This window comes from Terrapene carolina, unplaced genomic scaffold (assembly GCF_002925995.2).
Source record: "Terrapene carolina triunguis isolate 2854851 unplaced genomic scaffold, T_m_triunguis-2.0 Scaffold68, whole genome shotgun sequence".
NCBI lineage: Eukaryota > Metazoa > Chordata > Testudines > Emydidae > Terrapene > Terrapene triunguis.
The window spans coordinates 79,314,637-79,338,417 of record NW_020664419.1 but is presented as its reverse complement, the minus strand read 5'-3'; the positions used below and the strand labels follow the sequence as shown (position 1 = coordinate 79,338,417).

At 45.2% G+C, this 23,781-nt stretch overlaps 1 protein-coding gene across 6 annotated transcripts in view; it reads left to right on the top strand.

Annotated features, from left to right (window-relative positions):
• Positions 1–23,781, top strand: part of ANKS1B (ankyrin repeat and sterile alpha motif domain containing 1B) — a 730,881-nt gene that overhangs the window by 204,737 nt on the left and 502,363 nt on the right. For all 6 annotated transcript variants that reach the window (XM_026648981.1, XM_026648980.1, XM_026648979.1 and 3 more), the window contains one exon: positions 9,076–9,216. In XM_026648981.1, coding sequence (XP_026504766.1) covers positions 9,076–9,216 — 141 coding nt within the window. The remainder of the gene's footprint in view (positions 1–9,075; positions 9,217–23,781) is intronic.

Sequence of the window (23,781 nt, the reverse complement as noted above, 5' to 3'; positions counted from 1 at the left end):
TTTTTTTTTTTGGCCCAATCCTCTAATTTGTCTAGCTCCCTCTGTATCATATCCCTACCTTCCAGCGTATCTACCACTCCTCCCAGTTTAGTGTCATCTGCAAACTTGCTGAGGGTGAAATCCACACCATCCTCCAGATCATTAATGAAGATATTGAACAAAACCGGCCCCAGGACCAACCCTTGGGGCACTCTGCTTGATACCACCTGCCAACTAGACATGGAGCCATTGATCACTACCTGATGATCTAGCCAGCTTTCTATCTACCTTATAGTCCATTCATCCAGCCCATACTTCTTTAACTTGCTGGCAAGAATACTGTGGGAGACCGTATCAAAAGCTTTGCTAAAGTCAAGGAATAACATGTCCACTGCTTGCCCCTCATCCACAGAGCCAGTTATTTCATCATAGGAGGCAATTAGGTTAGTCAGGCATGACTTGCCCTTGGTGAATCCATGTTGACTATTCCTGATCACTTTCCTCTCCTCGAAGTGCATCAGAATAGATTCCTTGAGGACCTGCTCCATGATTTTTCCAGGGACTGAGGTGAGGCTGAGTGGCCTGTAGTTCCCTGGATCCTCTTTCTTCCTTTTTTTAAAGATGGGCACTACATTAGCCTTTTTCCAGTCATCCGGGACCTCCCCCGATTGCCATGAGTTTTCAAAGATAATCGCCAATGGCTCTGCAATCACATCCGCCAACTCCTTTAGCACCCTCGGATGCAGCGCATCCGGCCCCATGGACTTGTGCTCGTCCAGCTTTTCTAAATAGTCTCGAACCACTTCTTTCTCCAAAGAGGGGCTAGTCGCCTCCTCCCCACACTGTTCTGTACAGTGCAGTAGTCTGGGAGCTGACCTCGTTCGTGAAGACAGAGGCAAAAAAACCTATTGAGTGCGTTAGCTTTTTCCACATGTATAGTCCTCTTAACAATATAAGTGAACCTGCTTTGCTGCAAATTCACTCTCCCATCTTCTCTACTCCACACCCTCAATCTTGTTCTTCACTCTTCTTTTGTAGCTGAGCAGTATAGCTTTGGGATCATCAGCTGCACTGTTTATGCCTTCATTTCCCAATCTAAGACTCAGAAGTCAAGTCATTAATGATTTTGCTTAGTGTGTTACCCTCTTATTTAGAAGTAGGTAGTGATTGGAGATAAGGAGGGGGAGAGTGTTGCACAAAGTTCGTCTTATTGGTTCAAGTTTCTTGAACTCAAACCTTCAAGCAAACCTGCAGGTATCAGTCAAATTTTAGTTCTGGAGCCAAGTGGCAGAGTAATTGGCAAACACCAAGTAAAATTAATTGTTACACCATATTTGGAGCACAGTGTCCAGTATTAGTCACCTTATCTGAATCAAGAAATGAAGTTGGAGAAAGTAGGACTCAGATATGAGAAGTTGAAGATGAGATGTTATGATTAAAGCACTTAAAGCTGAGTAGTTATTAAATTAATTTTGACTTGTCTGAGGTCAGTGGACAGGCTGGAACTAGAAGACTAGAATTGGACACAGTTATTTTATTATGCCAGCAGAGGAGGGAGCTTTTTATTATATCTTCTAGGGAATATTTCTATATTTTTGGAGTGGCATAAGCAATCTGCCATAGTTATGAAAACAAAAGCAAGTGTTTCAAAGCATGTGATAGGCATTGTTTATTATATAAATCTAAATTTTTGTGACTAGAAGTAGATTGTCACCTTTGGGGAATAGGGGGCAAGCTTTGTTTGTTTTTGTTTGTTTTTAAGGGAGTGCTTTGTTCTTTGTCACAATGGTTAAAGTTTATATATTTCCAATGTAAACATATAGGATAAAATGACAGATGGTGGCATAACAATTCTAGATAGCAAGGCCCCGGGGGCTGTTTCTGATCCTGCACAACTATATAACAATAGAATTCCTTCATGACCCAAACCCTGCAAAGTTCACCCAATCCTCTTAATAATCCATGCAAAAATGCTGTTGCTATAGTAACACATTCTGTAGCACTACTTGACTGTCAAAATAACCTCATAAAATAACAGGTTTAGAAAATGAATCCTAAAATGCAAAGTAAACAAACATGCGCTCTTAAAAGCTCCCTTCCTCTTCCCAACCAACCAATAAACAAAAACAAAAACCCCCACCTAGAGTGTGATGCTCTAGTCTTGTAATGGGTGATACAGTGAATTTAAACCAAGGGAGTAAAAACTGGTGGAGAGCAATAAATTCTGAATTTAATCTTGGGTCAATGGGCTGGAGTCTGAATTTAGGATTATTCAGGCCTGGTCTACACTAGGAGTTTATGTTGAATTTAGCGTCGTTACATCGAATTAAGTATGCACCCGTCCACACCACGAAGCTATTTAGTTCGACATTGAGGTCTCTTAAATTCGACTTCTGTACTCCTCCCCAACGAGGGGAGTAGCGCTAAATTCGACATGGCCATGTCGAATTAGGCTAGGTGTGGATGGAAATCGACGGTAATAGCTCCGGGAGCTATCCCACAGTGCACCACTCTGTGGACGCTCTGGACAGCAGTCCGAGCTCGGATGCTCTGACCAGCCACACAGGAAAAGCCCCGGGAAAATTTGAATTCCTTTTCCTGTCTGGGCAGTTTGAATCTCATTTCCTGTTTGGACATCGTGGCGAGCTCAGCAGCACTGGCAACGATGCAGAGCTCTCCAGCAGAGGTGACCATGCAATCTCAGAATAGAAAGAGGGCCCCAGCATGGACTGATCGGGAAGTCTTGGATCTGATCGCTGTGTGGGGCGATGAGTCCGTGCTTTCCGAGCTGCGATCGAAAAGACGGAAGGCAAAGATCTACGAGAAGATCTCTAAAGCCATGGCAGAGAGAGGATACAGCTGGGATGCAACGCAATGCCGCGTGAAAATCAAGGAGCTGAGACAAGGCTACCAGAAGACCAAAGAGGCAAACGGACGCTCCGGATCCCAGCCCCAGACATCCCGTTTCTACGAGGCACTGCATTCCATCCTAGGTGCGGCCGCCACCACTACCCCACCACTGACCGTGGACTCTGAGGATGGGATATTGTCGACGGCCGCTTCCTCGGACATGTTAGCGGACGGGGAAGATGAGGAAGGAGATGAGGAGGACGAGGCAGTCGACAGCGCTTACAACGCTGATTTCCCCGACAGCCAGGATCTCTTCATCACCCTTACAGAGATCCCCTACCAACCGTCCCCAGCCGTTAACCCGGACACAGAATCAGGGGAAGGATCAGCCAGTAAGTGTTTTAAACATCTAAACATTTATTTTTAACAGAACAGGAATATTAACAATAATAACAATGGGTTTTTCATGATTAGTTTGCCCTAAGCGCTTAACGTTTCAGTCCTTGGCAGTGCAACTACTGAAAAAAAATCTAACAATGTCCGGTTTAGCATGATTGTTCTGCCCTAGCCGCTCTACTGTTTAGTCCCTGCCAGTGCAGCTACAGTAAAATGCGGTCTATATGTCCGGGGATAGAGCTGAAATCCTCCAGGGACATCTCCACGAAGCTCTCCTGGAGGTAATTGGAAAGCCTTTGCATGAGATTCCTTGGGAGAGCGGCCTTATTGGGTCCTCCGTAGTAGGAAACGTTTCCGCGCCAGGAGACAAGCAAGTACTCGGGAATCATTGCCTTGCAGAGCATGGCGGCATACGGCCCTGGTCTTTGCAGGCTTTCCCGAAGCATCCTTTCTTTCTCGGTCTCTGAAATCCTCATCAGAGTGATGTCGCTCATGGTGGCCTGCTTTGAATTAGGTAGGGGAATGTTAGTATTGGGACTGCTTGCCTGTTCCTTTACAGAACTGTAACCGGCGGTTTACAGCCACGCGGTGGAGGCGGGAGAGGGGCAGCATACAGGGATCTTTCCCTGGGACAGCCGCGAGGGGGTGGGACAGGGGCAGAGTTCATGCTTGCCGGATTGCTGGCAGCAGGGACTGGCATTGCTTTCAACGTGAAAGGAGGCCAGTGCTGCTATTAAAGTTTTAAGCACCCACAAGTCTACGGCTTACCATGTCGGCCTGCTACACAAATTCCGGTGTCCTGCCCCGCTTCTCTGATCTGCACTGCAAGACCCCGGGCACTGAATGCGAAGGTCGAAAATTCAACCTTGTCCTGAGTGCGCATGTGATAGGTGCTGTGCATGGTCTAGTTCACAGAGAAAGACTATGTTCTTTGTTCACCCAAAAATTTATCTTTCTGAGGAATTCACTCCCTTTTTCCCATCCCACAGCTGCGACTGTCTCCCGACCTAGCCTGGCATCACACTCCCAGAGGCTAGCGCAGATTAGGCGTAGGAAGAAGAGGACACGGGAGGACATGTTCTCGGAACTTATGGGCTGCTCCCGAGCCCAGACAGCCCAGCAGACCCAGTGGAGGGAGAACTTGTCCCAAATGCACCGATCAGACATGGAACGGGAGGAGAAGTGGCGGCAGGAAGACCAGCAGGCGACTCAAATGCTGCTTGGACTAATGAGGGAGCAAACGGACACGCTCCGGCGCCTTGTGGATGTTCTGCAGGACCGGAGGCAGGAGGACAGAGCCCCACTGCAGTATATCTGTAACCGCCCTCCCCCGCCACCAAGTCCCATACCCCCCTCACCCAAAGTCCCAAGAAGGAGGGGCGGCAGAGTCCGTGAAAACTCTCACTCCACCCCTGCAGACTGCTCAAGTACCAGAAGGCTCTCATTCCCCAAAATTTGATAAGTCCTTTCCTTCCCGCCTCACCGAAGCCCTCGTCCAAGTTTCATCCCCCAGTTTTATGTGTAGTTGCTAATAAAAAATATGTTTCTGTTAATTACTGTTTCCATCATGTTCTTTTAGAGGAGAGTCTGTCTGAAGGGGGGGAAGGGGGTTGGTAATTGGACAGGACAGTCACCTTTACCAGGGTACAGAAGTGGGGGCAGGTTCAGCAGCAGGGCACATTGCAGTCACTAGTTACCCTGGTCAGTCTGGGAGGTGGTTTTCATGTTCTGTGTGGGGGGGGACAGGCTCTGTGACTTTGTGGCGGAGGGCAGTTAGAGATCCTTATCCTGGATCACAGAGCCACGCAGCAGGGGATCTGTAACCGTCCTCCCCCTGCCACAAAGTCACATAGCCCCCACACACAGAGTTTAGAAGCATCCTTTGCATCACTACACTACACCCGCTCCCCACCACAGTCTGCGTCCCAGGTTCAACACTTTCCCACGAAAACAGTAATAAAGAAAACGGTGTTCATTAACAAAATTCAAGTGATTTTATTTTTACACGTGTGTTGGAGGGGGGGAACGGGGTATGTAACTGGAGAGGATACTGAATATTTAGTGGGTAAAGAAACGGGGGCAGGTTCAGCTTCTCTGTACACAAACTGAAAAGTCACTGGTTACCCTGCTCACTCAGGAACCTAGCTTTCAGAGCCTCCCGGATGCACAGCGCGTCCCGCTGGGCTCTTCTAATCGCCCGGCTGTCTGGCTGGGCGTAATCAGCAGCCAGGCTATTTGCCTCAACCTCCCACCCCGCCATAAAGGTCTCCCCCTTGCTCTCACAGAGATTGTGGAGCACACAGCAAGCTGCAATAACAATGGGGATATTGGTTTCGCTGAGATCACAGCGAGTCAGTAAGGTTCTCCATCTCCCCTTGAGACGGCCAAAAGCACACTCCACCACCATTCTGCACTTGCTCAGCCGGTAGTTGAAGAGTTCTTTTTCAGTGTCCAGGGCGCCAGTATAGGGCTTCATGAGCCAGGGCATTAGCGGGTAGGCTGGGTCCCCGAGGATGACTATAGGCATCTCCACATCCCCAACAGTTATTTTGTGGTCCGGGAAGTAAATACCTTCCTGCAGCCGTCTAAACAGACCAGAGTTCCTGAAAACACGAGCGTCATAAACCTTGCCCGGCCATCCGACGTTGATGTTTGTAAAACGTCCCCTATGGTCCACCAGTGCTTGCAGCACCATTGAAAAGTAGCCCTTTCGGTTAATGTACTGGCTGGCCTGGTGGTCCGGTCCCAGGATAGGGATGTGAGTTCCATCTATAGCCCCACCGTAGTTTGGGAATCCCATCGCGGCGAAGCCATCTATGATGACCTGCACATTTCCCAGGGTCACTACCTTTGAGAGCAGTAGCTCAACGATTGCGTTGGCTACTTGCATGACAACAACCCCCACAGTAGATTTGCCCACGCCAAAGTGGTTCGCGACTGACCGGTAGCTGTCTGGCGTTGCAAGCTTCCAGAGGGCTATGGCCACTCGCTTCTGGACACTCAGGGCTGCTCGCATCCGGGTGTCATTGTGCTTCAGGGCAGGGGACAGCAACTCACAAAGTTCCAAAAAAGTCCCCTTCCGCATGCGAAAGTTTCGCAGCCACTGTGATTCATCCCAGACCTGCAGCACTATGCGGTCCCACCAGTCCGTGCTTGTTTCCCAGGCCCAGAATCGCCATTCCACAACATCAACATGACCCATTGCCACCATGATGTCCTCGGCGCGGGGTACCATGCTTTCTGACAGGTCTGTGCCACTCTCAGACTTCAGGTCCTCACCGCGCTGCCATAGCCTCCTCGCCCGATTTCTCAGCATCTGCCTCTGGGAAAGGTGGATGATAAGGTGCGAGGTGTTGACAACGGCCATAACTGCAGCGATGGTCGCAGCGGGCTCCATGCTCGCAGTGCTGTGGTGTCCGCGCTGTGACTGACCAGAAAAGTGCGCGAACTGATTTCCCGCCGGCGCTTTCAGGGAGGGAGGGCGGGAGTGACGGTCGGATGACGACAGTTACCCAAAAGCACCCTCGACACATTTTTTTACCCAGAAGGCATTGGCTGCTCAACCCAGAATTCCAATGGGCAGCGGGGACTGCGGGAACTGTGGGATAGCTGCCCACAGTGCACCGCTTCCAATGTCGATGCTTGCCCCGTTAGTGTGGACTCACAAAGTCGAATTACTGTCCTTAGTGTGGACACACACGTTCGACTTTGTAATATCGATTCCACATATTCGATTTAAGTAAAATCGAACTACTCTCGTAGTGTAGACATACCCTCACTCTCTTTAGGCTACAGTGGAACTCCCATTTGTGTTTTTGGGAGGTTAGCATATAAAGCAAAGGTTGAATGATACTTAACTAAATTTTTACTTACTGTATGACATATATTGTTACAGTTCCTTATTGATACTCAATATCAGTCAGTGGGAAAAATAAGTTCATCATCAGAACTACTGCTATTTCTGTCCTGTTTCTTTTTTTCCTCCATTCTTTCTCTTGCTTTTTGTCAGTGATCCCTCTGCATTTTCTTCCAGAGAGCAAGTCCCACCCATTTCCCCTTTCTGTCTGCTCAAATGATCTTCAGTGAACTTGTCAATGTTGAGATTTGTATCATCTCTCACCTTTAGAGTTGATATCATGTGGGGGTGTGGGAAGCCATACTTGTCAGTCATTGTCTCAAGCTGCTTGCAGACTCAGGCAGACAGACTTACATTGGTTTACACTCTGGTCCAACTCACATTTGGAAAGTATTTTTGCAAACGTGAGAGCTCCAAACTTTTTTCTGCTAAATGAAAGTTTATAATCTGAATGTTAGTGGGGCCACATAAACATATCCTGCACGCTGGAACTGGTCCAGGGGCCAGGTATTCTATACATGTGAGTTAGACATGAGCAAAATAACCACATGGGGCATGGAATTAAGATGGAAGTGTAATTTAGGGCTTGTCTTCACTATCGTACTACATTGGCACAGCTGCACTGATGCAGCTGTGGCTGATGTAGCATATCTGGTGAAGACGCACTATGTTGACAGGAGAGTGCTCTCCTGTCAATGTAATTACTCCACCTCAACAAGAGGCCGAAGCTATGTTGGTGGGAGAGCGTTTCTCACTGACATAGCGCAGTGTAGACACTGCTTTAAATCAATGTACTTATGTTGCTTGGGGGGGAGGGTTTCAAGTTACATCAACTTTAGCAGTAGTCTAGATAAGCCCTTACAACTTTATTTAGTGTAACTTTGTTCTAAGGGTGGGATTTTTCAGAAGTGTTCAGCATTGACCTATATCATCTACTGAAATAAATGATAAAACTGTGATTCACTTCAGTGGGATCAAAGGTAGGCTAACACAGTATAACTTTGAAAATCTACCCTACAACCCCTTACTAAGGAAGTGGGCAGGAGGTAGGATCACAATCAAGAAAAGGGGGATGATCTGTGTAAATAGAAAAATGCCCACCTTTTCTCACAACAACCATTATAGAATCATGACAGCGTTTAAAATGAAAACATACAATGTGTTACAAATATCCTCAGTGGCTCCACAATAGGCATAATTTTGACTCTGTGTGCAACAAGGAGTTGAAGCAGGAAACAAAATGGTAAAATAGAATCACTTTCCCTGAAACCCCTTGCCCTTGCTGTTTAGGGCAAACAAACATAGCAGGTTTTTTTAAAATGAAAAATCAATAAGTATTGTTTACCATACATAACAAGTTACCATTTTTCATCATTGGTAAACATCAAACTAAAAATGAAATCCTAAATTGTTATTAAATTTCTACTACTTCTCTGCAAAAGCCACTGGCCAATCCAAGCTAAAATGGTTGTAGTTATATATATTTAATATTTGGCTATAGAAACAAGATCCCATTATCTTGTGGTGTTTCTGCAATATTCTATCTACTGTACAATTTCTAAGAGCAGTAAAAATTTAATAATGTTAGTTTTCATTCTCTGCAGGCTATAGTGAAAAATAGTAATGTAAAAGCTAAAATTTAAATTAAAATATACTTTATTTTTCAATTGAAAAGTTGCAGGGTGTCTGGTGCTGTACATTATACATAATCTGAATATTTGTAGACTGAAGGTGAGTAATAAGAGTCTCTGTCTCTGAACTCCTATTTAAAATATAGCTTACTGTAGCTCATCACATATCTTTTTTTCTTTAGGTAATATACTATGTTTTACTGATTATTGATTGAATAGATGCACTATATTAAGTTGAAAATGCAGTATATTTATCAGTTTCTGGAAATGTGAAGTTTCTCAATCAATCTTAGCGTTTTTAACTATGGTAAAATAAAGCAAAATGTTTCTGCATAATGTTCTAGTAAACTTAATTTTCCACAGAGGCCTTCATCAACAAACCTCTCACCAGGGGAGGAGGAAGAGGAAGATGCCCGGGAAAACAGTTGTGGTCCTGCAGGTTTATGGGAGGCACTAACACCCTGCAATGGATGTAGGAACCTTGGATTCCCCATTCTTGCACAGGTATTTATCTTTCTATCTTAAAATCTGTAAGCTATAGAGCAGTGGTTCTCAAACCTTTTTTTGCGGACCACTTGAAAATTGCTGAGGGTCTCGGTGGACGACTTAATGATCTTTCCAAATGTTGTTTGTACCATTAGCTAACTATTGTAAAGCACTTTGGATAAAAGCGCAATATAAAAAAAACTTAATAATGAACATTTTTTGTTCTGCAAATAAAAGCACACAACTCATATTTTAATATCAGTAGTCTTACCTTTCTAATGTGATGGATGTGCCCTTTCTCCCCCGCAGTGGCAGCCCCCGAGCTGGGGCTGTGAAGGATGGGGGGGCTCTCCCTCTCTCCCCTGCCGCGGCAGTCCCTGAGCTGGAGCTGGGAAGGAAGGCCATCTCTCCCTGGCAGCTGCAGCCCTGGAGCTGGGGGAAGTTGCCTCTTTCTCTGGCCACCGCAGCCCTGCACGTCCCAAATTCCCCGCACCCCCTCTTCTCACCCCACTGTCCCCTCCCACCTACCCCCTATTCCCCCCAAGGCCACCACCTCACCTTACATGTGCGTCTTCTCCTGGGTCCAGGCACCTAATTAGTGGAGCCACGCCTGCGCGGCTCCACTAATTAGTTGCGTGGCCCTTCATTCTCTCATGTGCAGCCGCCCAGGTGGGCACCTTAGAGGGAACTATCCACAGACCACCTGAATGGAGCAGTGGTCCACGGACCACAGTTTGAGAACCTCTGCAATAGAATATTCTTACAATCTTTTTCTGCCAGACCTTTTGCAGCTGTTTCTATTATCATGTTCCTAATCCACAGGAGTGCAATACAGTATCATCTAGATCAGTGGCTCTCAACCTTTCCAGACTACTGTACTCCTTTAAGGAGCCTGATTTGTCTTGTACGCCCAAGTTTCCCCTCACTTAAAAACTACTTGCTTACAAAATCGGACATAAAAATACAAAGTGTCACTGCACACTAATACTGAAAAATTGCTTACTTTCTCATTTTTACCATATAATTATAAAATCAACTGGAAATAAATATTGTACTTACATTTCAGTGTATAATATATACAGCAGTATAAACAAGTGATTGTATGAAATTTAAGTTTGTATTGACTTCGCTAGTGCTTTTTATGTAGCCTATTGTAAAACTAGACAAATATCTAGATGAGTTCATGTACCCTTGGAAGACCTCTGCGTAGCCCCAGAAGTTTGGTTAACCCTGGTTGAGAACCACTGATCTAGATTATAGACGTAATCTACTGGCACAAAAGTATCTACTACACACTTCTATCTATACAAAATAATAAACCTTTTTCCTATGCTTTCCTCCAGAAAACAGTAACATTTTAAAAATGGAATAACGTACAGAAAAATAAATGTTATGAACAATGGACATCCTGTAGAAGTAGCAAAATTCCAATTTCCTGAACACTCTTTAAAAAGACACAGTGCAAAAGTGCCTAAGTGATTTCGAGATCCAATGAGTCATAGATTCTGAAGTGCCTAAGTCACTTTTGAAAATGGGGATGTCTCCTAAGTCACATAGGTACTTCTGAAAATTTTGTCTGCAATCTTTTAACTACAGAAATCATCTTCAAAATGTAATTTAAAAGGGGTGAGCATCATATTGTATTACAATCTAGTTAAGTTTAATGTACAAAATGTTCAATTTACTAAGGCAATTTCAGATATTTGTTTACCCCTGTTTTAGGCAGATTATTTCATTCTTCTTGGGAAATTCACAGGCTTTTCACAAGGCAACTGTGGGGATCACGGAGATGAATTTCTTCAAGGTCACATAAAACCGTTAGACCACTGTACAGCTGCTACTGCATACACATGGGTCAAATTCTCCTCTCAATTTTGTAACACATGAAAATTTGGCCATGTATGTCTGTATATTTTAGGCAAGAGTATATCTTGAGCTTAATATCTTAGGCTTTCTTGGAGAGCATATTTACATATAACATTTTAGATAAGCTAAAATAGGTGGCTGTCTTTCAACTACATCAAGTATTCAGTAACAAGTTGTTTGGGTTTTTTTGTTTTATTTTTTTTGAGTATGAAATCTACTGTATGAAAGGGCAGCTGCTGTTGATGTTCTCTCCCCCCCCCCCCCCAGAATAAGGACATGTTTTAAAATAGCATCAGAATATGTAACATTTGTTAATATTGGAGCTGATTGAAAATATTCCATTGGAACAGTTTTCCATTGGAAAATATTGATTCAATGAAACTGAAACATGTGTTTGAACTTTTGTTATATTATAAATTAGAATATAATAGTCAATATGACAAAGAAGAAACATTTAATGAAAATGCCAAGATTTAAGTTTTTCTTCTCAGTTTGGGATTAAACAAAATTTTGAAATCTTGAAATTACCCGCAGGACAGAAATTCCTCTCCCCCCCCCCCGCCCCCCCAGTATAATGGCACTGCAGTTCTTTCCTCCTAGAGTAGTTTGGGGACTTAATACTTAATCTGAAGTGATATAATAGTATACCCCAAGAATCCTCCTTTGTAGTTTGTATAACTTCCCCAAAAAATCTTTCACTTAAATCCTGACATTTGTCAAGTAATCATTAACACTCTTGATATTCTGAGAAGGATAAAGGAAAATGGCTAAGAAATGTAGGGGTAAATCTTCCTTATCCATTGAAAGACTAAACAGTAGCATCTACGCAGGCATGCCAGCAGGTGAGTCCTGTGCAATGCGAATCATACTGCCACAGAGCAGGATGGCACATCAGGACTGTCCAGCTCATCAGGTCTGTCCAGTACAGTGGAGCTGTTGCTGTCTCTTTTCTCATGGTGCAGCTTTCTTACTTCTGTTATGTCTTGCACTTTTGTTGTGCTACTGAATGTGGGCTTGTCCAATTTCTTATTGGCCATGCCCGTTTGCTATGCCTATTTTCTTAATTGTGTCCTTACTTGGCACTAAATCTGGTGTACTGAAATAGGATAACATCTCCCATCCTCGTCACCCTGTGTGCTGTGTTGCTTGCTTATAGTGACTGGATTTTTTTATACCATTTGGTGACCTGGGACTTGATCTTGTATCTGTTTGAAGTCAATGATAAAGTTTCAATGGATTTCAGTGAAACAGGATCAGTCAGTTAATGAACTTGAATAGTGACAAGCAAGATGCAGTCAGTGCTCCAGTTTTTTATGAGCTGCTTATGTTCCTTCAGCATTTCAACAGTTGCTTTCTGCTTCATGACATTTATAATTTTTAGACATCTTTAGCATCTTTGGTATGTGGCAAGGTGCAGTGTTATCAGATCTCCAAAAGATATAGCAGTATTTTAGGTTCTTACTGGTTATCAACTCCTAGTTTTTAATAAATTACTTTTAATGTTAGTACTTTTCCGCTTTGGAGTTATGTAATTTATTGATTAATTACTCATTAATTTTCCCATGGTGAACATGTGTGAATCATAGAAAAATAGGAATGGAAGGGATCTCGATAGGTCATTTAGTCCAGTCCCCTGCACTGAGGCAGAACTAAGCATTATCTAGACCATCCTGATGGATGTTTGTCTAGCCTGTTCTTAAAAACCGCCAGTGACGGAGATTCCACACACTCCCGAGGTAATTAAATACCCTTACAGTTAGGAAGGTTTTCCTAATGTCTACCCTAAACTGCCCTTGCTGCAATTTAAGCCCATTATTTCTTGTCCTATCCTCAGAGGTTAAGGAGAACAATTTTCTCCCTCCTTCTTGTAAAAACCTTTTATCATGCCCCCCCTCAGTCTTCTCTTCTCCGGACTAAACAAACCCAATTTTTTCAATCTTCCCTCATAGGTCGTGTTTTCTAGACCTTTAATCATTTTTGTTGCTCTTCTCTGGACTTTCTCCAATTTGTCCACATCTTTCCTGAGGTGTGGTGCCCAGAACTGGACATAATACTCCAGTTGAGGTCTTATCAGTGCTGAGTAGAGTGAAAGTATTATTTCGCATATCTTGCTTACAACATTCCTGCTAATACATCCTAGAATGTTTGCTTTTTTTGCAACAGTATTACATTGTTGACCCATATTTAGTTTGTGATCTACTATGACCCCCGGATCCTTTGCTGCAGTACTCCTTCCTAGACAGTCATTTCCCATTTTGTATTTGTGAAATTGATTATTCCTTCCTACGTGTAGTACTTTGCATTTGTCCTATTTCATCCTATTTAATTCCCATTATTCTAGTTTGTCAAGATCATTTTGAATTCTAATCCTGTCCCCACAAAGCACTTGCAACCTTTCCCAGCTTAGTGTTGTCTGCAAACTTTATAAGTGTACTCTCTATGCCATGATCCAAATCATTTATGAAGTTATTGAATAGAACCAGACACAGGAAAGATCCCTGCAGGACTCCACTCAATATGCCCTTTCAGCTTAACTGTAAACCATTGATAACTACTTTCTGAGTATGGTTTTCCAAACTGTTGTGCTCTCACCTTACAGAAGGATCGTCTAGGCTAGTGGTCACCAACCCATCGATCATGATCAACTGGTTGATCCTGGAGCCTCTGCCAGTTGATCGTGATCTCCAGGCCGCTAAAAGTCCGGTGGCGCAGCGGGGCTTAGGCAGACTGCCTGCCTGCCCTGGCCCCATGCCACTCTTGGAAGCAGCTGACTGCTGGCACATCTCTGCGGCCATGGGGAACCAGCCAATGGGAGTTGCGGGGGTGGCGTGCGCAGGCAGCTCACAAAGACCCGCTGCTCCCTTCCCCCCCAGAGGTCTCAGAGATGTGCCAGCAGCCAGCCGCTTCCGGGAGCGGCATGGAGCCAGGGCAGGCAGTTGACCAGGAGCTGTCTGTGGTAAGTGCCTTCTGGCCGGAGCCCATACCCCTCACCCTCTCCTGCATCCCAACACTCTGCCCCAGCCCAGAGCCCCCTCCTGCACCAAACTCCCTCCCAGGGCCCTCACCCTCTCCTGCTCTCCAACAGTCTGCCCCAGTTGGAGGCCCCTCCTGCACCCAGACTCCCTCCCAGAGCTTGCACCCCTCACTCCTACACCCCAACCCCCTGCCCCAGGCTTATCCAGTGCACACCCCACAGTTGACAATGTTACACTGATCTGTGACGATCCCTGAAGGATTTTGGATCTATAAACCACAAATGACACTAATAAAAAGTAAAATTCATGAAATGTCCAATGGATTCTGTGAGATCAGGTACAGTGTGATCATAAGACCCCTGCACCCAAACTTCCTCCCAGAGCTTGCACCCCTCACTCCTGCACCCCAACCCTCTGCCCCAGGCTCAGCCCGGAGCCCACTCCCACACTCTGAACCCCTTGGCTCCAGACAAGAGCCTGCACCCCCTCCTGCACACCAATCCCCTGCCCCAGCCCTGTGAAAGTGAGTGAGGGTGGAGGAGAGCGAGCGACGGAGGAATGGGGGAATGGAGTGAGTGGGGCGGGGCCTTGGGGAAGGGGCGGGGTAAATCCTGGGTTGATCTTAAATTCAAAAAGTGATCCTGTGTGTAAAAAGGTTGGAGACCACTGGTCTAGGCTATATTTCTTTAGTTTTGTTTATGAGATGATCACGTGAGACAATGTCAAAAGCCTTACTAAAGTTGAGATATATGACATCTACTGATTTCCCCCTATCCACAAGGCTTGTTACTCTGTCAGAGAAGGATTCTAGGTTGGCTTGATGTGATTTGTTCTTGTCAAATCCATGTTGGTTGTTGCTTATTACCTTATTTTCTTCTAGGTGTGTACAAATTCATTGTTGAATTATTTGCTCCATTGTTTTTCCAGGTAGCGAAGTTAAGCTGACTGGTCTATAATTCCCTGGATTGTCCTTATTCCCCTTTTTATAGATAGGTACTATATTTTCCCTTTTCGCGTCTTTTGGTATCTCTCCTGTCCTCCATGAGTTCTCAAAGATACTTGCTAGTGGCTCAGATCTCTTCAGACAGTTCCTTAAGATTTCTAGGATGTATTTCATCAAGCCTGGCTGACTTGAAAACATCTAACTTGTCTAAGTAATTCTTAACTTGTCCTATTTTAGCCTTCAGATCTTACCCCATTTACACTGATGTTCATTATGCTAGTCATCCAATCACTGTGAACTTTTTGGTGAAAACAAGCAAAAAAGACATTTAACATTTTGGCCATGCTGCATTTTTTGTTGTTGTCTTTCCCTCCTCATATAGTAATGGCCCTATCCTGTCCCTGGTCTTCCTTTTGCTTCTCATGTATTTGCAAACTGCTTTCTTGTTACCCTTTATATCCCTAACTAGTTTAACCTTGTTCTGTGCTTGGCCTTTCTAATTTTGTCCCTTCATGCTTGTGTTGTGGGGTTATTTTTATATTCATCCTTTGTCATTTGAACTAGTTTCCACTTCTTGTATGACTCTTTTTTGAGTTTTCAGATAATTGAAGATCTCTGGTTAAGCCAGGGTTGCCTCTTACCATACTTCTCATCTTTCCTGTGCATTGGTATAGTTTGCTCTTGTTCCCTTAATAATGTCTCTTTAAAAACTGCCAACTCTCCTGAACCCTTTTTTCCCCCTTAGACTTGCTTCCCGTGGGATCTTACCAACCAATTATCTGAGTTTGCTAAAGTCTGCCTTCTTGAAGTCCTTTGTCTTTATTCTGCTGTTTTTCTTGTTTCACCATTCCCTAGAATCATGAACTCATCATTTCATGATTCCTTTCATCCAAGCAGCCTTCCACCTTCAGATTCTCAACTAGCTTCTCCCTGTTTGTCAGAATCAAATCCAGAATAGCCTCTCCCCAGTTGCTTTCTACACCTTCGGTGATAAAAAGTTGCCTATGTTGTATTCCAAGAGCTTGTTAGACAATCTGTGCCCTGCTGTATTTCCCAACAAATGTCTGGGTAGTTGAAGTCCTCCATCACCACTAAGTCCTGTGGTTTTGGATGATTTTGTTGTTTAAAAAGTCTCATCCATCACTTCTTCCTCCTACTTAGGTGATCTATAGAAGATCCCTACCATGATATCACCACTGTTTTTACCCCTTTTATCCTTACCCAGAGACTTTCAACTGGGCTACCTCCCACTTCTCTATCTCAATCTCAGTGCAACTGTATACATATTTGATATACAAGGCAACACCTTCTCCCTTTTTTCCCCTGACTGTCATTCCTGAACAATCTGTACCCTTCTATACCAGAATTGCTGTCCTATGAATTATCCCACCAAGTTTCTGTGGTGCCAATTTGTGATTATTCAATAGTATTTCTAGTTCTTCCTGTTTATTTCCCACACTTCTTGCATTAATATACAGACATCTAAGATGTTTATTAGATTTCCCCACTGTATTTCCTCTTGTGTCTCCTTTGTCTGGGCTGCGATTTTCCATATTGACCCCCAGATTCTGACCTCTCACCCAAGTCTCCATGTTTTGGATTTACCTCTGGGCTTTTATCTCCTGCCCCCATTATACCTAGTTTAAAGGTTAGCCAGTCTGTATCCGAAGATACTCTTCCCCTCCTTTGACAAGTGGACCCCATCTCTGCTCAGCAGTCCACCTTCTCAGAACAAGGTCCCATGGTCAATGAAGCTGAAGACCTCCTGTCGACACCATCCGCGCAGACAAGTATTTACCTCTAGGATGTGTCTGTCTCTGCCCAGGTGATTTGGAGTGATTTCATAATTTAAAAATAATAATTTTCCATGCCTATTTTTAACATAAGACAAATGTAAGGGCTATTATAGTAGCAATGAAATTGGTTCAAGATTGTTTTCCAGATATGGGCTGGTCCCTTTTCCCTTTTAATAGAGGAGGTTCAGTTCAGGATTTACTTAAACTGGAAGACAGTAATTTCCTGAACTAGTTTGCTTCTTTTACACTTAAATTGTAAAATATTAAGCAAATTCTGTTTTACTAAAAATCATCTGTCACTCTCTAAGAGGATAAAAAGGCTCTTTAATTGTGTACACTTAACTCTGTCTCCTTATTTTTGCCCAACTCCTCCATTAGGTCCCAAAATATGTCTAGACAAGTATTATATAAAAATGAGCTTTTGTTTCTTCTTTTTTTTTTCCTATCGGACTAGAGGGGGAAAAGCCAAAGGGTAATAACATTCAAGAAGATACAGGGATGAGATCTGTGGTTGAAATGACAATATACTGTATCTCAGTATCACCACAGAAATGTCTATGTTGGTATTAATACTGCACCTCTCTATCGGAACATCTGTAATTCTTATCCAAATGTTTCCATGCTCTAAATAGGGATCAGCACTGCCTGTGCACAAAATTCATAAAAGGAGAGTGTTTATCAACAGAGGAGGCTGATTGCCTTGATAAACCCCTATTCTAAATTTGGCCAAACTAAAGCCCCTGTCAGACACAAAAGAAACCACATCTCTAGTGTGTAATCAGCTACCACAGGTAAAGAGCCACTAGAAAGATTGATGGGCATACATTTATTGCTACAGATATGGGTGTCTGCTGATGGCAATGTTGCTTACCGCATAATGACTGTGGACACTTCCTGAAAGGTATGGCTGTAACTCTAGAGAGATGTGCAAACCTTGCTCCAAGTTAAATGTTTGTACTTTGTATCTTTGACGTATCCTTTGTATGCATATCCACAATTGACATGGCCCAAATGAAGACTATCATAATTCACACGCTTATAGTGAGCCTGGGAAAACAGATGGACTTTGGAGTGTGACTTGGTCTGCAGATCTGGGCTCTGGAAAAACAAATTCCAGAATTGAGGATTCCTCACTGAGAATTTAGAGCTGTTAACTTAGGCACCCAAGTTGATTTAAACTATTGCAATAGCTAATGAAGAGAGAAAGAAACTGTATCCAAGGTATCCAAGACGCAAATCACTGAAATTTTTTTAGATTTAAACTAACACCTTGATTTGGTTCCTCAACTTGTGGTGGGTTCAATCCAACTCCTATATTTCTCATGTAACACTGCAATAAGAAGTGTTCTCACTAGTCATGTCAGCACATTTGACATGTCAAAGATTCAGATCTCATTATGAAGACACATACAAATATAGGAATAAACTATTTGGCTTCATCCTTTTAAAAATGCACACTTTTTTTCCAGAGAAGCCAAATAGGAAGAATGGTCTGTCAATCACTAAACACCATCAGTTAGTCCATTTTGCATTTCTGTTCTAGCTGGGAATAAATCTTAACTGTTCTAGAAACACTGTATTTATAGATTAAAAGGGGAATGGCATATAAAAGTTGATTTCTACTTTAGATAGGCAGTTGACAGAATAATTCTAATTAAAAAGGTAAATCTTGAGTGAGATGAAGTCAGTGTTTGTCCCTGACCTAATGAGCTAGCAGTATTAAGGGGAAAGGATTGATTTCCAAGTTCGAGACTTGTTTGGTTTCTTTACTGTATTTGTATTTTAGTTCAGAAAGAGAGTTTGGCTGGCTGTAGTTCTGAGCATGCAATAGCTAATATCATATCCATGCAGAATTCTGCTGCAAAGATCAGTTTCCTAGCTCAGTTTGACCATGTCACCCCTCGCTTTGAATCCCTCAACTGGTTCCCCCTTCTCTATCGCATCAAACATAAGCTACTTTTATTCACTTTCAAGGTCCTTTATATTCAGTCCCTACCTATCAGCTCTCATTTGCTATCAATCTGTCGATGCTTGCCTCCAGTCAGCCTACGATGACTGCCTTCACTACCCACTTGCTCAATTTCAGACAAGCTTTGTGCTTTCTTTCATGCTGCTCCACATGCTTATGTGGTGCTCATGTAAACATCTGCAAAGACACCTAGTTATCCACCTTCAAATCCTTCCTCCAAATTCTCCTGGAGTCAGGCTGTTGGTATGCAGGGACCATTACTTGTCATGCTGACCAGTATTATCACATTGTATTCTTGTACTCCCCAATCTGTTGTCTTTTATTTTAGACATAGGTTGCAAGCTCCTGGGGCAAGGACCATCCCTTTGTTCTGTTTTAGCACAGTGCCTAGCAGGGTTGTGGTCCATAACAAGGTGTCATGGGTGCTACAGTAATACAAATTAATAATAATAATAATTTCTGTTGTACTATGTATAGGTTTTAAAAATATCTGACAATAATAACTGAACTCTCATGAAAGTAGCTCTTGTGCCACTAGCATGGAAATCTTGCAGTAGCAGCGATGTAGTTGTCTAAGCACTTCTCTGCAGAGATGTTTAGTCAGTGAGGACATAGCAGATCCCTACCCACTCCAGTTCAGTGCAGGAGGGGAGGCCCTTATCCCCAGCAGTGTATCTGCATAACAGAAACCTTCCTTTACCCCCTTCTAGACCCTGAGATAATCTTAAATAAAATAAAACCCAAATTAAAAGTTGGCCAGAGGATGAATTCAGCTTACAACCCAGAGCTCTCAATCCCCACAGCACTCTAAACCTCTAGTCCCAAAGGGTTTGTTGGCATTTGTTTACCCTGAAGCAAGTTTTTTGGTATGTTAGTACCAGCCTTTATACAGGTACAGCACTGTTAGCATCTCTTCCTGCTGCTAGTATGGAGCATCTGTAATTAGAGTACTCTCTAAAATAACTCTTAACAGTTTAGTGATTGAATTTAATACTGGCTCTATCTAGCCTTCAAACAAAGTATGTCACTAATGAAAATTCTGCCTGTCCCAAGAGCCAAGCTTAAAGAGAAAGGTACTGTACACAGAGTTCTGTGTTAAAATTGACTCAAAAGTGGGAAATGATAAAGAACTTTTATTTTTTATTATCTGGAGAAATCTCACTCCACTAGATCAGTGAGTGAAGGAGAGGACACTGGAAGGAAACCCTAGTCAAATAACCATGAACGATGTGCCTGTTAATGTTTTGTACAATTGAGAACAAAGTAGCCAGCTGAAACAGGGAATCTTAAATCAAGAACATGCACATAAGTGTGTTAAAAATGTGGCAATATCTATTGGCTGAACTGTTCCCAAATATAGGGAAATATAGAACCCCAAAGTCCCTTTTCATACCTAGATTAACATTTATATTTGATCAATAGGAGTATTTCCAAATGAGAGACAACTGGTCTGCTGGCTTGGTCACCACAGGTAATGGGTTAACTATGAGACTATGGCCTATTTTTCAGAGGTACTGACTACCCGTGGTGCTCCCATTGACTTCACCTGATGTTATGGGTTCTCAGCACCTTTGAAAATCAGGACTGTTGTCTTTATATTGGAGTGTACAACACAAACTCTTTTCTTCTAAACTTTTTTGTGAAGAGACACGTTTTCTCACCCAGCTGCCCTTCCAATAGAGCTGCAGTGAAGCGTTATTCAGGCATGCAGCAACAACCCAGCTGCACTAACATGCCCTTCCAATAGAGCCTGCAATGACTCAGCCCTCAGGCATGTGGCAGCAACCTATCCCTGAGTTGAGCCTGGGTCAGATGACCCCCAGGCTCAGGTATTTCCCCAACCCTGACAGAGTTGCAAATCAGTCTGTGTAACAGCACTACCCAGCCAGGAATCTTCCTGCTGTCTCGGACTGTATCAGACTCTTGAGACTCCCAGTCTGCTTTTGCTCCTGGTCCTATTCCTGCCTAGGGTGACCAGATGTCCCGATTTTATAGGGACAGTCCCGATTTTTGGGTCTTTTGCTTATATAGGCTCCTATTACCCCCCACCCCCTGTCCCGATTTTTCACACTTGCTATTTGGTCACCCTGTCCCGGCCCTTACCTTGCCTGAGCTCTCTTCCAGTATTGTCCTTGCCATATTCTGACCTCACTCCGGCCCTGTTACTGACCCGCTCCAGCCTTGCCTCTGTTTCCTGACCCTCCCCGGACTGTCAGACTCTGACCACCTGGCTTCAACTTCTGGCTTGCACTTGGACTTCAGCTATGGCACTGGTTGTCTATGGACTCTGATCTCAGTTCTGAACCTGGCTTGTCCCTGGATTTTGATTCTAGTGCCCCACCCTTGGCCCAGTCACAACACTACGTCCAGTTTTGACTTCTGCTCCAACAGCTAGGCCTGACTGCTAGGAGACAGCGCTTGACAATCCTGCTCTTAACCATCAGTGCAAAGTGTTCGTAAACAAGCCACAGATTTACAGCAAATAATTCTTCCTCTGTAGGGAGAACCTCTGCTGGCATAGAGCTGGCAGAAGCAGTATAGTCACCTCCTACACTGGCAGCTCCTCCACCCCTTGACATAAGGGAGAGGAGAAGATGCGAGGGAGTGTGATGGAATTGAGTTCTGCTAGGATCAGTCTTCCGCTGGTGTAAGGGACCTTACACCAACAGCATAAGTTAAAGCAGGATCCCTGTAACCACACAACTCAGAACATAGGGTTCTTCCTCGAGTGCTTGCTCATATTGATTCCAATTAGGTGTGCGCGCACCGTGTGCATGATCATCGGAAAATTTTTACCCTAGCAACACTCGGTGGGTCGGCTGAGGTGCCCCCTGGAGTGGCGCCCTTATGGCGCCGGATATATGCCCCGGCCAACCCAGCACCCCCTCAGTTCCTTCTTACCGCCCGTGAGGGTTGTTGGAACTGTGGAGCGCAGCTTAGCTGATCTCCACTCTCCCTAGCATTCGCTTTAGTACCTGTTAATAGTTTCTGATTAGTTGTTAATAGTTGGTTATAGTTGTTAATAATTACTTAGTATAGTTAGTTAGTTTAATTAGTGGGAGGGAACGGGGTCTTCTCCCTTCTCCCCTATCCCAGTACCCAGGCCCATGCCTGGGTCTCCTGGCTTCAAACCCTGCTTGGCTTGCCAGAGGCTGATGCCAACAGGAGACCCCCACGACTTTTGCCTAAGGTGTCTGGTGGAATCCCACCAAGCAGACAAATGCTGCATTTGCAAAACCTTCAAGCCGAGGACCAGGAAGGAGCGGGACTTTAGACTGAAGCAGCTCCTTATGGAAGCGGCACTTAGCCCGGTCCCTTCCTCTGCGCGCCGAGACTCAGCACCGTCGTCCTCAGTGCGGAGTGCCTCAGCGGCACCAACTGGTCGAGCACCGCGTTCGGACTCTACCAAAGACTCGCCGTGCCAGAACTTCCCGGCACTTCCACCACCACAGCGCAGGTCTCTATCTCCGAGCCAGAAGAAGAAGCAGCCCAAGCAGGTGCTGGCCACTTCTTGTTTGTCGGTGCAGCAGCCGCCGTCACTTCCCGCACCGCAGTTGGAGCCACGTCCATTGCCGGAGCGCATAGGACAAATATTGGCTCCTGCACTGTCGACTCCGGCGCTGCAAGGGCCGTCGAGTCTGGTGCACGTAAGCTTCCCGGTGCACACCGCAGTTGAGCTGAGACTACTCTCCACACCGGAGACCTTTTCAATGGCGCGGGACTTGATCGCGCTCACAGAGCCGACTCCTCTGCAGCCGGCAGCACCTCCAGCACGGACGGTGCTGTCAAAGGGAAAGCCGTCCCTCATGCGACCACCGTCGCTGAGTGAAGAAGGACGACACCGGTCCCGGTCCCGATCTTCTTCCCGGCACCCATCACGGCATCACTCGCAGTCCCAGCACCGTTCTCGCTCTCAGCGCCGGTCGTACTCACGACGCCGCTCCAGCTCGCGGAGATCCAAATCGCCTTACGGCTGGCACTGATCAGACTCCTGGCACCGCTCCCGGTACCGGTCAGAGCAGCACTCGACCCAGAGCCGATCCTGACGCCAATTTCACCGGAGGTCGCCATCGAGATCCAGATCAGGCTCCTGGTACCGATACGACCGCAGGCATTGATCAACATTTCGGTACCATTCTGCCTCACGGCACCAGTCCCCAGCACCACGGTACCGTACAGCACCGGGGTACTTGGCACCGGTGCGTACAGCACCACCTTGGCTATCTCGCTCTCCCTCTGCGTCGTCGCACTCTCAAGATGGCTACCATGCCCAGGACCAGGGCGAGGGCGGTACAGGCCAGTGGCTAGAAGAAGGCCAGGACTCGGGGCACAACCCCCCACAATGATCCTTTTGGACCCTCTGGGCATACCATCAGGCCCAAAGGGCTCCTTCGAGGGCTTCCCGTTCCACCCCTTCGGAGCCCCAAGTACCGGAGGCCACTTCCAATCCCTGGTGAACATCATCCACAGCCTGCAAAGCTTCTCGAACTCGACCGTGAAAACATGCCTACGCCTCCTGGGACACATGGCCTCTTGTACGTTTGTGACCAGGCATGCCAGGCTGTGACTACGTCCACTCCAAGCCTGGCTATCAACAGTATACCACCCAGGTCGGGTCAGCTTGAGCACGGTGATTACCATCTCGCCTGGGGTATTAGCCTCTCTAGGCTGGTGGCTGGGCCCCAAATCAGTGTGTGAAGGGGTACCATTTCATGCCCCGCAGCCCTCTATGTCCCTAGTCATGGATGCGTCATCCCTCGGATGGGGATCCCACCTCGGGAACCTCTGTACACAGGGGCTATGGTCGGCAGGAGAGTTATCCCTGCACATCAACGTACGGGAACTCAGAGCAGTGCGCCTGGCGTGTCAAGCATTCTGAGAGCGCATTCAAGGCCATTGTGTTGCAGGCCTCACAGACAACACTACGGCCATGTTTTATATCAACAAGCAAGGGGGAGCCTGGTCATCCCCCCTCTGTCAGGAGGCCACTCGTCTGTGGGAATTCTGCATAGCCCACTCGATCCATCTCGTGGC